The sequence below is a fragment of the Mus caroli genome, unplaced genomic scaffold (assembly GCF_978045245.1).
Source record: "Mus caroli unplaced genomic scaffold, Mus_caroli_1 scaffold_1, whole genome shotgun sequence".
Taxonomy (NCBI): domain Eukaryota; kingdom Metazoa; phylum Chordata; class Mammalia; order Rodentia; family Muridae; genus Mus; species Mus caroli.
The window spans coordinates 124,474,249-124,487,549 of record NW_028227256.1 but is presented as its reverse complement, the minus strand read 5'-3'; the positions used below and the strand labels follow the sequence as shown (position 1 = coordinate 124,487,549).

Below are 13,301 nucleotides of genomic sequence, written 5' to 3'. Positions count from 1 at the left end.
GCCTGCAGGGACTCTAGGGACCGGCCAGAAGCTGTAAAACATTTGATCATTTAAAGCACAGCGATCATGTCTATTGAACAAAGATCTCAGCATAGGATTGGCTTTCCCTACAAACTTAGGCAAGAAAGATCCCCTGTGTACCAAAGTGGTGGGCGTGGAGAAGTCACTCCTAGATGCCACAGACTCCCTTTGGGCCTCCTCTTCTTAGCTTCGGAGACAACTGCAGTCCTTCAGAATGCCCCACCACCTTTTCATGTTGACTCCCCTTATGTGTTCTGGTGGCCTATGCTTTTTGCATGTATGAGGAAATGTTTTCACAGGCACAGGGGAAACAGTTCTGTGATGGTGTCCCCGTTTCAGAGACTGCAGTGCTCCAGGTAAGGTAATTACAACTTTGTCTCTGCTCACATCCGGCCCACTATGAGAAGTGAGACACGGGAATCAGATCAAATTGCAAATGTTTGAGATGAGTCTGGGATACATATATCCGTAAAGGCGGGGAGTTTGAGGATGGGAGTGTGTCTCAGGGGTTAAAATGCTTGTGCAGCTGTGAGGACCAGTGTGCAGAAGCCCACATAAAATGCCCAGTGAGCATGGCATCCTTCCTCTAACTCAGCCCCAGAAAGGCAAGACAGGAGATCCCTAGATCCCAGGAGGTCCTCAGATTCCTAAGCTGGTTAACAAAACTAGGTTTATCTTCCAACTCTGAGATTGAGAGACCCTGCTGTGACTGTGGCAGAACAGCAATCAAGGATGGTTCCAAACACCAACCTTGGGCTTCATATGCATACCCACCCCATGGACCATGTGCACACACACACACACACACACACACACACACACACTCACGAGCATGCTCTGCAGTCACGTCTTCTTTCCTCTCATACAGACCACAGTCCTGGACAAGAGTATCTTTCTTTAATGATTTGCAACTAAGTCCCACATAAGCACACATTCCTGTTAGCGTGAGAAGCTGTGGGATTTAACTGAATGTTCACCCTGGCCCCAGGATACCAGACCAATGCAGTTTATTCTCAATAGCTGAGCCATGGTTGGTTGGAGAAGGCCCTGTAACTAACTAGGCTGTGAAACCCCAGCTGCACCATACCCAACTGGGTGGCTGGTCCACCAGGCTCTAACCTATTAGACAGCTTTCTGCCATCACTCTCTGAGCACACTGGAGGGCTCAGAATGTGCACTGCGGGCTGTTGGCTTCACAGGTCGGTTGTGGTTTGCTGCAGCTCCCCCAGGTAAGCTGGTCTAGAATTGTCCCTCCTCACAGTATTGACATCATCACCAGGTTGTACACTGAGCAGAACTGAAGCAAAGGAGGAGCATCCTGGTCATAGACGTGGACCCTGCCAGGCTCAGCCAGGCCCGCTGCGCAGTCTGGGAAGTAGGGGTGAGTCTTCTTTGGAGTTGGGTCTTTATACTGAGTCTGAGAGGCCATCTAGGCCTGGCCAACAAAAGCTGTAGATGTCTGCGTCACACAGAGTTTGAATGGGGAACAGTAAGAACAGGGCTGATCTGTAGAGAGGCCTCAGTTGTCTGATGGGGGTCAGATAAAAATAAACAAACAAAAAACAAACAAACAAACAAACCTCAGAAGGGAAGTCTACTAGACAGAATTCCAGTGTGAGCTGTAGCCAGGGAGCTGTGAGCCTACTGTCTGCCACTTCACACAGCTTGTCTTATGGTGCCAGACTGGGAGGGCAGATAATGGGCGTGCAGCTGTGGGGCGCTCTGAAGAGAGCTCACAGGACTGACAGCCCAGTCCCATTGGAAGTACATGCAGAAGGCAGAACCTTGGATTCTGGCGCATCCTGAGTGTATTGAGTGTAAAGCAGAAGTGTCCAGCCTTTGAGCTCCGTGGCAAGTATTGTCAGCTACAGAGTTCTCACTTGAGAACTGCACAATCGAGTTATCAAAGAAGAAAATTGCAGAAAGGTTTTGTGAGTTCTACATTGGGCTGCATCCTTAGCTGTCAGTACAATCCCTCAGGTCCCAGAATGCCATGTGGGGTTGGGGGTGGGGATCAACCCAGTCCCTCGGACGTGCTAAGTGCATGCTCGACCACTAAGCTAAGCCTAGTACCCAGTGTCTGACCACCTTAGCCAGCAATGCAGGAATAAGTTAGGTGAATGTGATCAGGTGGCAGTTCATAGGTGAGTGGCTCACAGCTGGGGGAATAAATCACTCAGCAGCCTGAGCTTTCAAAATCGTTAATGTTCGACCCAGTACCAGAGCTATGCTTAAGTTAAACTCATATGAAGCCGGGCGTGGTGGCGCACGCCTTTAATCCCAGCACTCGGGAGGCAGAGGCAGGCGGATTTCTGAGTTCGAGGCCAGCCTGGTCTACAGAGTGAGTTCTAGGACAGCCAGGGCTATACAGAGAAACCCTGTCTCGAAAAACCAAAAAAAAAAAAAAATGGTTAAACTCATATGGCATAAATGTGGTTCTTACCAGAGGGGAATCTTCTCACTGCCTGATGAGTGGGGCAGGCTGCAGAAACTGTCTGAGGGAAAACTGTTCACTGTATTCATGTGAAATGGGGACCAACTGTGTACTGACTGAAATATTGAGCTACTGAGCAATGGTCTAAGTCAACCGACATAGATAACCATCTCATGGTGTTCTGAGGATGCTAAATTGCCTTTATGTAAGAGCCAGGAATGTGACAGAGGGGACAGGAGCCCCTTCCCTGAAGGCTTGTGCCAGAAGCGTGCAACACACTGAGCAGTCAGTTGAGCAGTTGTGTTAAGTGCTGGGGAGAGGGTCTATCTCTGGACAGGGCTTATTGGCTTGAATTCTTCATCTCACTGGTTTTATTTTGAGTCTCACCTCTGCTTCTTGTCATTATTGTTTGTTTCCATTATTGTTTGTATGCACAGACTGGCCTCAGCTCAGCAATCCTCCTGCTGTGGCCTCCTGCTCATCAGGACTACAAGCTTGAGCCATATTCGCTTCCCCTGTTTTTCCAAGTGCTGTGAACCCATTGCTGGGTGGAGTTCCCACACTGTTCTGGTGCAGGGAGTTTCCAGATTTGCAGTTTGATTCAGTTGGCTCAAATGAATCGGTTGGAGGAATTTTTCCTTCGATGTTGCTAAGTAATTTCGTGTAACCTGTGGATCGATGGCTTCTGGTGGCATGACGCCAAGGCTGCTCTCCCCTCAATGCCATGCTTCGTTTGCTGTATTAGTTATATATTTCTATGTGTTTTGCCTGTGTGTGTATATGTGTTTGTCTGTGCACATTGTGCATGCAGTGCCCTCAGAGGCCAGAAGAGGGCGTCAGTTACAGACAGATGTAAGGCACCATGTGTGTGCCAGGAATCAAAACTGGGTCCTCCTAGAGCAACCAGTGTTCTTAACTGTTCAGCCCTCTCTCCAGCCCAGTGCTATGCTTTTCATACCATATTGATTTTAGGTTTTGTTACTTTGTAAATACTACCTTCGCTACAGTCAAACAAGGACAGGGTGTGTACTCTATAGATTTTGTATCGTGAGTCTGAACAGCCCTGATCCCATACAGAGAGGTCTATAACAAAGAGGCTCAGATTAGAACACATTCCAGAGGACTTCCTCAACACAGCAGCCCCACTCCAGAGCCCCCTGCTCAGGAGGACGGGAGTGACTAAGGAATTGCATCTCCTTGTTTTTTCTTTTTTCCTTTGTGAGTGTTTGCACTTGTTAGTGAGGGTGGGTATGCACACGTCTGTAGACAGCAGAGTTCTTTGCTGGGTGCCTTCCTCAATCATACTCCACTTCTTTCCCCAATACAGGGTCTCACTGTATAGCCCATGCTGGCCTGGAACTCCGTAGACCAAGCTAGCCTTGAATTCAGATATCTGCTTGCCTCTGCCTCCTAAGTGCTGGGAATAAAGAAATTTGTGGTGGCACACACTCGGGATGCAGAAACAGGGGATCCTTCTGAGTTTAAGGCCAGCCTGGTCTACCTAGGGAGCTGGAGGACAGACAGAACTACAGAGAGAGACTGTTTCAGAAACAACAAAAGCCATGTGTGGCCAGTTCACCTTAATTTTTTGAGACAGGCTTTCTTTCTCACAGAACCTGGAGCCAGGGTTGCTGGCGAGTAAGCTTCAGGGATCTGCAGGCTTTTTATTGGCTTATGGAGGTTGAGCATTGGTCCTTTTATCAATATAAACGGAGCCATCTCCCTAGCCCCAAAGATCTGCATTGCTGATTAAGTGCCCAGGTGATACTGACACTATCTGGGACCTGAGCTTTAGATTCAGTCTCTAGGATGTGCCCACGCTTGTTTGACATCTTAGGTAATACAAAATCATTTCCAGAATTGTACCAATTACACTCCAGCCAGCCATGAAAAAGTGCCACACTGGATATCACCTGACTTATGCTCCTATAAGATGCAGGCTTCTGCCCAGCTCCTGCGTGTGAGCTGGCATCTTCCCATACCTTGCTCCTGAATTGCTTTTTCTTGGTCATATGAAGAGAGGTTTTTCATGTCTATCTGCTGAAGACATGAATCCTTTCTGTAAGAACAGCTGGTGCTGTTAACTCCTCATCTCTCCCGCCTGAACTATTTGTAGTTCTGTATATATCTTGGATATTAATTGCCTGTCTGATGCATAACTTGGCAAGAATGGCTTTTCTCATCCTGTAGGCTGTTTTTCCGGGGAGTAGCTGAGTGTTTGCCCAGTGTACAAGGCCCTGGGTTTCATCTCCAACACTACAAAAGGAAAAAAACAAAAACAAAAACAAAAGCAAAACAAACAAACAACCCAAGCCCTCTTCACTCTGGTGAGCTTTGCAGTTCAGGATATGCAATCCCGTGTCAGTTCTTGGGATAATTTTTTTTTGTTCATTTTGTTTTGCTTTTTTGTTTTTCAGGGACAGGGTTTTTCTGTGTGGCCCTGGAATTCACTCTGTAGACCAGGGCAGGCTGACCTCAAACTGCCTGCTTCTGCCTCCGGAGTGCTGGGATTAAATGTGTGTGCCATCACACCCAGCTAGAATATTTTGTGATGTTCAAGTCCTGTGTAAGGAATCCTTGCATATTGCCTGTACCTTAAGAGTGCATTAAAGCCTATGCTCCCATCGGGCAGTCCCGGGATCTCACAGAAATAGAAAATGATAGCAGTGAGAAGGTTGCAGTGCAGTTGTCTCTTGTCTTTCTTTGATGCCTATGGGACAAGTGTCTGCTGTCCCCCAGAGCGGCTTCTTGCAGCCTGTGGGCTTAGCAGGTTCTCCTTCCCCTGACTCATGCCATGGGCGGATCATGTTCTAGTTAGGATATGTAATCCAGTGTCAGTTCTTGGGATAATTTTTTTTGTTCATTTTGTTTTGCCTTTTTGTTTTTCAGGGACAGGGTTTTTCTGTGTGGCCCTGGAATTCACTCCGTAGACCAGGGCCAGGCTGACCTCAAACTGCCTGCTTCTGCCTCTGGGATGCACTGGTCTGCAGTAAGTGGCCACTGCATTGAGATCTGGACATCCCAATGTCCTGCCTTTGTACTGATGCTGTTGGAGAGACGCAGCTGTGGACAGCTAGCATCCCACTTTGGGGTGTCAGCCAGGTTCCCTGGGTAGACATCTGCCTCTGAGCACAATTTTTTGTTAGCCAAATGACAAATGATCATTTGTCATAGATCTCATAGTGCCTACAAGTGAATAGAGATGACCCTGCTCTGAATCTATCCAGGCCCTTCTCTTCATAGATTCAGGATTTAACTGATAACATAGTACAAAAGATTGTTGCTTACAGTTCTCCCCTGGAGTAACAGGTATAAAGAAAGACATGAAGTACATGGACCGGGTGGGTCCCAGCCCAACCTCTAAGCCTTCAGGTCAGCTTAGCTACAGCCAGAGAGAGGCCCGTTCTCTCCCACCACCCTGTTCCTTCACTGTCAGAGAGTGGGACATTCACACTTCTAAAAATATTTCCATGTCTCATGTAGGCAAGATATTGCAGGAAAGTGCCAATGGGCTACTAAGAATACAGTTCCTTCCTTACATAACTCTGGCAAAAGCTAAGCCTTTTTTAAGCCAAAATTAGGGTTCAGAAAGGTTAATCAATAGTCCTTGCAAGTCATAGCCTACTCAAACTGCCCAGGGGCTAACACACTTGGGAGTTTTGGTCACTGTCCACTGAATTCATGTGGCGGCTGAAAGAAGCCTTCTTTTCTCATAAGCAAAAAATTGTCTAGCATCAACTTCTAAAGGACAGGTCACGGCATAGTGGCCTGGGCCCTGTTCCACGGTGGTACACAGCTGACGATGTTTGGGGAAAAGAATGGGTCAGTAATTTACTCATGGTTGCATGGAGAAGTGACTTGATTTATAACTCAGAGCTGTGGGTATCTTGGTGAGGACAGAGGGCTGTTACAGAAAGGCCAAAGGGACAAAAACCCATCTAAATGGGGTGGGGCATCGTTCCACAGACCAGCAGCCAGAGGAAAGAGGAAAACCACACAGCCTGTGAGCAGACACTAATTCATATTCACCTCCTCCCTCTGCTCACCCACTTCCTTACCTGTCCCTGTCATCTGTGTGCACTTGTACCACACCCTGCTCACCATGGACTGAGACCTCTGACCATAAACGAGCCTTACCATGGGCCTGTTTGAAGTGGTGAAGTATCTGGGCAGCCACACTTCATAGTCACTAGGTGCTTGGATGGCTCCCACGTCTGTCATTCCTCCTACTGGACTATGCTATTGGGTCATTTTGTCTTCTCTGGTGCCGGGGACATCTCTACACCTTGTGATTGGTAGGCAAACACGACACAGCTGAGTGACAGCCATTCCCTACAGTTTATGCAACCTTTGTTGATAAGCAACTGAGTGTCCTGCAGAATACTTCTAAAACATTGTTTAAAGATTTTTTTTTATTGTATCAGTGCCTGTATATATGTGCACATTGTGTGATGCCCACACAGGGCAGGAGAGAGTACGGCATCCTGGAACTGCATCAGGAATGGTTGTCAGCCACCATGTGGTGCTGAGATCTGAAACCAGTCCTCTACAAGAGCAGCTAGTGCTGCTCTGAGATTTTTTTTTTTTTTTTTTTTTTTTTTTTTTTTTTTTTGGTTTTTCCAGACAGGGTTTCTCTGTGTAGCCCTGGCTGTCCTGGAACTCACTTTGTAGACCAGGCTGGCCTCGAACTCAGAAATCCGCCTGCCTCTGCCTCCCAAGTGCTGGGATTAAAGGCGTGCGACACCACGCCCGGCATGCTCTGAGATTTTTATTTAAACTTTCTTAGAGATGTGTACCCGTGTGCCAGAGGTCAGTCACCCTCAGATATTGTTTTGCAGGTCTCAACCCTGAGCCGGACAAACCCTTCTCAGTTTACCACAACCATCACTGGTGAAGAGTAGGTGGGCTCACGGGGTGTGTGCAGCTCCTCTAAGCACACCTCAGAGTTGTCTATGCTCCACATTTCGTGGACTTGCCCTGAGCGGACTACCCCTATGCTATGGTGGCCTCAGCTCAGTCTTCCTCACCTTCAGGAAGGACAGAGGAAAGGGGGACATTGCACACTAGCTTTCTGACACGCTGTAGCATTTGTCTCTGTGTCATCAGTACAGCAGGTACATTCTAATGTCTGAAATGAACAGCAGTAAGACCAAAAAGAATGGAGAGCCACACTTCAGAAGGCATGAGGAATATTCTACACACACTTCCTAGTGATGTCAGACAGAGCTGAAGCAGCAGGAACTGAGTGAAGTAACAGAAGAGCTCTCGGGGAGAAAAGCCACAAGTCGACACATAGACAGCAGTCCGTTTTATTAGATAAACAATGCCATTTTAGACCAACCCCACACTGTAGAGTTCTGTCATCAATACCCAGGAAAGCAAACACTGTCCTGTCTTGTAGTTGTTCTGGCCCCTCAGGCCTCAGCCCGTATCTATGGGTTTCTAAGAAGCAAAGTCCAGCATTTCAGAGGAAAGAGTGCTCGCTGGGAAGTCTAGGGGTCGGCCCCTGGCCCTCATATACCCAAACAGACACGTGTCTGTGCACACCATACAGATAAATATATATATATACTTTTTTTTCTTTTACAAAAATAACACAGGGCTTGTGTAGTTCTATTAATTTTTAAAAATCACACAGGTGGAATTTACACTTCAGCATAACCATTTTTTACTTTGGATTCAAGTGGGAATTTTAGGTCCCAAAATAATTTACAATCACCAAGGAGAGGTTCCGCAGCAGCGTACTGATGCATTCTGAGCTGCAGAGGACAGAGCCATCACCCCTGCACCGGGTGCTTCATCCACTCACAGCCTGGGCACACACACCACAGCTCACTAACTGCACGGTGATCTGTGTTCCCAGGATGTGTGTTCAACATGTGCTCGTATGATGTCATTAAATACCATCCCTAGCCAGCAACGCAGAGAAGTAAAGTGCAAAGCAGGGGTGCAACCAAGAGGACCGAGAGATCCTATCAGACAGACACACACACACACACACACACACACACACACACACACACACACGGACAGACACACAGAGAGAGCTCTAATCTGCAGCTACATTTCATGTACAGATTGATCAGAAGAAATGCATTTGATTAGTGACATGGAAAAAATTGAAATCCTAGTCTTTCTCCTAGAATATTCAAATGCTCATGAAAGAGCATAATAAAGCTGACCATCCATCCATCTGGTGATTGAATAAACAGAATGCTACGTGGCAGTTTAAAAACACAGATCCTGGGACTAAAGGCTCTACCACCAAGTGTCCACAATGTGAGTTAACGGATACTCTACCTTGCATATGTAATACTAGTAAGGATAGCCACTAAGTGTCTACACAGATGACTGTCACAGGAGAATGAACAAACTCTGTCCCCCAAGGTAAGAGGCCTGCTGATGTGTGGTTCCCCTAACACAGGCCATCTCCCCCCAGGTGGAAGTCTTTGACACCTCAAATCTATCCATCTGGCTCAAGCTTGGTACTAGAGATGCCTCTGGATGCTGGTGTGACTCCTGCTGCTGGTTCCACAAGGTCGTCTCAGGTGCCCACGGCAGGAGCTGCCGCTCCTCCTCCCCCTAGAAAAAGGAGGTGTCTGAGGAAAAGGCACCCGCGAGTCTGAAGTCCTCCTTGGTGAGTACGCTGTACATACGCTGTGGCAGGGCCTTGGAGTAGGGAGCAGGCCGCGGCACAGTGGCCCTCAGGATCAGCTCCCGGCCTGCAGGTGGTGGGAAGTCTGACACCAAGGTCTGTCTTCTCTCCTCTGGGCAGCCTGATTTCTTAAGCTCCTCCTCTGGCAGAGCTACTGCAGCAGCCTTGAACAGAACAGAACACCAAATTCAAGAGCCAGTCAAAAGCTACACTACCCAAGGGCAGATGGATAAACACAAGAAACACACAATGACCTGTGTCACTTGGAAATGCATTATATCCACTGTGTGTTATGATTGCTCAAAAGAACAGAAACAGAAAAGCAGAAAGCTGGAAAGAGCTTGGGCACTAGTGAGGCAGGCAGAGGTGGGTGACCAGCACTCTGCTCTGAAAAGCAAGGGCATCGGGGCTCCTCAGCAGTGGCGGAGCTGCACTGGTGCCTGCATTTCTGCAGGCAGTGACGCACATCTGAGTTAGACATTAACAGGACAGACTTACTTTCAAGTCTAGAAAGGCAATTTTATCTCTGCTCTCTCAGCTAGTTCTTTTTTAGATTCTCTTGCCAAATTAGAACCAGGAACACTGGCTTTGACTGCTGGGCATCTAATGTGACAGCAAGCTAACAGATGCCCATTGCCATAGCCACAGAGGAAAAGTGCTCAAAGCTGAAGGCATTGCTTGTACATTCAAACTGCACCAGTGTAGCCAATCGGAGCCTTCAGAACGCAATACTGTCCTTCTTTCATGATTCCACTGCTTGGGGAAATTCTTTGGGCAATGGAAACATGAAGTCAAGTTAAGCTGTACAGCCAGAGGGGATGCCAGATCCAGCCGGTTAGAGATGGTTAGTTAAGATGACCTTATGAAGTTAGAGGGATGGGGAAGGACAAAGAACTATGAGGGACATAAGGCCATGTTGTTACCTCATCAGAAGATTCAGTCAGCTTGAGAAAGGTGAGAAAAGAAACAGTGATGAAAGGGACCGAGGGAGCTAAGGAGCCGGGCAGACTCGAGGGCACATCAGGAATGGCATGCACTGTGTGGGCATGACTCCATCCAAGGGCACTGAAGGTGCACAGACCACATCACAGAGCAGACATGGCCAGCAGAGGCTCAGGCTCATGCATCTGATGGCTCAACAGGTGAAGTGCAGGGTCATTTAATGAGGCAATGACTGAAAACCCTCACTCTTTCAAACAAGATGCTGTTTCCAAAGATGCTTGACAAACCATAAATTTAAGGACAGATGTGTAGAAATAATTCAACTTAGTAAGACTGGAACAAAGCAGTTATTTTTGCTGAGTTCTATTTAAATACATACATACCCAAACCTATATGGTCTCAGTCAACTTTATTACAGTTCAGAATTCTAATATTTTACACTTTGGGCTTGTGGGGGTGGGGCGCTCATGTGTGCATATGCCACAGCACACACATGGAGGTCAGAGGACAGCTTTCAGGAGTGGGTTCTCGCCATTTACCATGTAGCTTCTGGAGAATAAACTGACAACAGACTTGGCAGCAAGGGTTTACCCCTGAGCCGTGTCACTGGGCCTACGGTTTATAATTTTGAAGAAAAGTTCTAATATGAAGCTAATGTGTGCTATAAAAATTCAACTACGCCTTAAATAATTAAATCTTCCTTGGTTAGTAAAACTGGCAGAGTACCTGCTCACCTTGAAAAGTTACATAAAGTCAACAGTTCACTGAGCAAGATAGCGAGAGCTGAGTTAAAACACAACACAACCGTGTGCTGGTCATTCCATGGGTTCTGAAAGCACTGACTACTGAGGTAGACTGAGAAGCTGTGCTGTGTGAGACACTCACAACCTGAGGGCCTTGAGGCGGACCCCCGAGAGGCAGCGTCCTCCTCTTAGATATGATAAACACCGGAAGTAGAAACCATAAGGATCACAGCAGCCCGAGTGATGAGACATCCTTTGGTGTGTAAGACTTAAGTGCTCAAGACTGAAACTATGACTAATCTTTGTTTTACTAACAGCTTTGTAGTTAGGGAAGGACGGGGGGGGGGGGGGTGTTCCAGTTTAGGGAAGTAATTCTGATCACCCCAAATAAGCAACACCCGTAACACTAAAGACCTAGACACTTCTGATTTTAAAACTTAATTCATGATTTTCTCAAAAGTTAGTAGAGTTGAGTCTTCCCTACTGAGGATACGCAGCAGCAGGAGTGACAAGGACACTGCCTGTCAGCCTCTGTGTTAGATGGTAGAAAGGTACAGCTTGTGAGAACAGGTCAGAGGACGACAAAGGAGAGCAGTGCTGCCTCCTACAAGTCATTAGTGTATAAGCCAGTAAGGTAATTTTGTGTGTGACTGTAATTTTGAGTCTCTCTAGGGACGATGCAACTGTTAGTCCATGTTCTGGTTGGTTGTATGTCAACCTGACACAAGTTACAGTCATCTGAGAGGAGGGAGCCTCAAGTGAGAAAATGCTTACAAAAGATCCAGCTCTGAGGAAGCCCACAGGGCATTTTCTTATTTACTGATTGATGGGATGGGGTGAGGGGTGCTGAGCAAGCCCGTAAGCAGCACCCCTCCATGGCCTCTGCATCAGCTCTTGCCCAGTTTGAGTTCTTGTTCTGACTTGCTTCAGAGATTTCCTCCCCAAATTGCTTTTGGTTGTGCTGTTTTATCACAGCAATAGTAACGCTAAGGGAGCCCATGTGTGCACCAAGAAAATTCTTACTTGGTAGAGAATGACTATCTCAAGGCTGAGCTGATGTTCTTGTTTCCAGTGTCATCTTGTTCCAGGTCAGTGAAAACTGTATTTAGTGCACATCATAATACTTTCACCTGAACTGCCAATATTAATGTGCCCCAATACCAGCACCTTCTTGAGTATGTGTATGTATGTGTATGTGTGTATGTATGTGTGTGTGTCTGTGTGCATATATATATACACATATGTAACCAATACCCCTTAATCAATATAACTTAACTTCCTACTTTCATGAATGGAAAGAATAATAAAGATAATTTTCCAAAGTGGATCTCCTCCTGTGCTGAGGCTCATTTACACAGCTTTCACAGCCTGAAGTCCTTTTCCTTTTGAGACAATCTCTATTACAGACTAGTCAGAAACTGAGGCTATAAGCACGCTTTCCCATACCATAGCTCTGGCCATTGCTAAAAGTCCCCACCAGCTTCTAGAACAATGGGTGTGTGAGCCTTCTAATTTCCACAGTTTAGGTCTGAAATACTCTTTCATCACTTTGCTTAACCCAGGGCATCTCAAAGTCTCAGGAGCCCTGGAGCCTGTTCCTTTCTGTGTTGTCACCCCAGTGTGGGACTCAGAACACCATCCTGGGCCAAGAGCAGCCATGGAGGACTCACACATACCCGCTGAGCATTCACAAACAGCTTGTGGATGATGCGGCCAGCATGTCCTCTTCCTGCCCCAGTGACTGATACCTCAGGCTGCTCCAGCAGGCAGCTGACAAACCTAGAAGAGGAAGCAGGAAGAGTCAGGCTGCTTGCTCTTCAGGTAGCCTCATTGGCAACTCCTCCCAAGCTCACCACCCATGGACAAGTGAGAGTGACAGAATCACCTGGAAAGAACTTGGCACGGCTCTGATCCTAAGAGAACTCAGGATTTCGCTGTCTATCATTAGAGGGCAGAATATTTCATTTCGTCCTTTTGTTGCTGGGTTTGCCTTGGCTAACCTGAACAGCTACTACGTATTCCAGGCTATTCAAAGTAACCTCTTGCTTCAGCCCTGCAAGTACCGGGATTAAAGCCACCGTGCCACCCTGTCTGCAGCGGGCCCTCCTGTGGACACAGCAGGGCACAGCAACAGTACCTTTCCAGACCTTCCTTTTCCTCCTCGAGCTCACACTTCTCAGTTCCGAACTTGGCCTTCAGGGACCGGGCTCGGGCTATTATAGCTTCCACAGTCGTAATCTGAAGGATGATTTCCTGGAGCAGAAAGGGAGACAGAGATGCAGAGCCTTTTAGCCTTTTTAGAAGCAAAATGAGATGGCTCAGCAGGGACAGGTCCTTGTCACCAAGTCTTACATCCTGAGTCTGTCCTCTGACCTCTACATATCCCATGACATGCATGCATACCAACATCACTATCCAATAAATGAGTGTAAAAAGAAAATGTAAAACATAAAAAAAAAAAAAAAATTAAAGTAATTACTGCCAGGTGGGGAAAACTCTTGGCAAG

At 47.1% G+C, this 13,301-nt stretch overlaps 1 protein-coding gene across 5 annotated transcripts in view; it reads right to left on the bottom strand.

Annotated features, from left to right (window-relative positions):
* Positions 1 to 7,748: 7,748 nt before the first annotated feature.
* Positions 7,749 to 13,301, bottom strand: part of Rab3gap1 (RAB3 GTPase activating protein catalytic subunit 1) — a 64,101-nt gene continuing 58,548 nt past the window's right edge. For 3 of the 5 annotated variants that reach the window (XM_029475870.1, XM_085840761.1, XM_085840762.1), the window contains 4 exons: positions 12,933 to 13,048; positions 12,472 to 12,574; positions 10,034 to 10,054; positions 7,749 to 9,274 (listed from right to left, as the gene is read on the bottom strand). In XM_029475870.1, the coding sequence (XP_029331730.1) occupies positions 9,038 to 9,274; positions 10,034 to 10,054; positions 12,472 to 12,574; positions 12,933 to 13,048 (477 nt within the window). In that variant the 3' untranslated portion in view covers positions 7,749 to 9,037. Of the gene's footprint in view, positions 9,275 to 10,033; positions 10,055 to 12,470; positions 12,575 to 12,932; positions 13,049 to 13,301 lie in introns of those variants that run through there. The other 2 variants (XM_021162889.2, XR_015047691.1) reach the window with 2 other exon arrangements.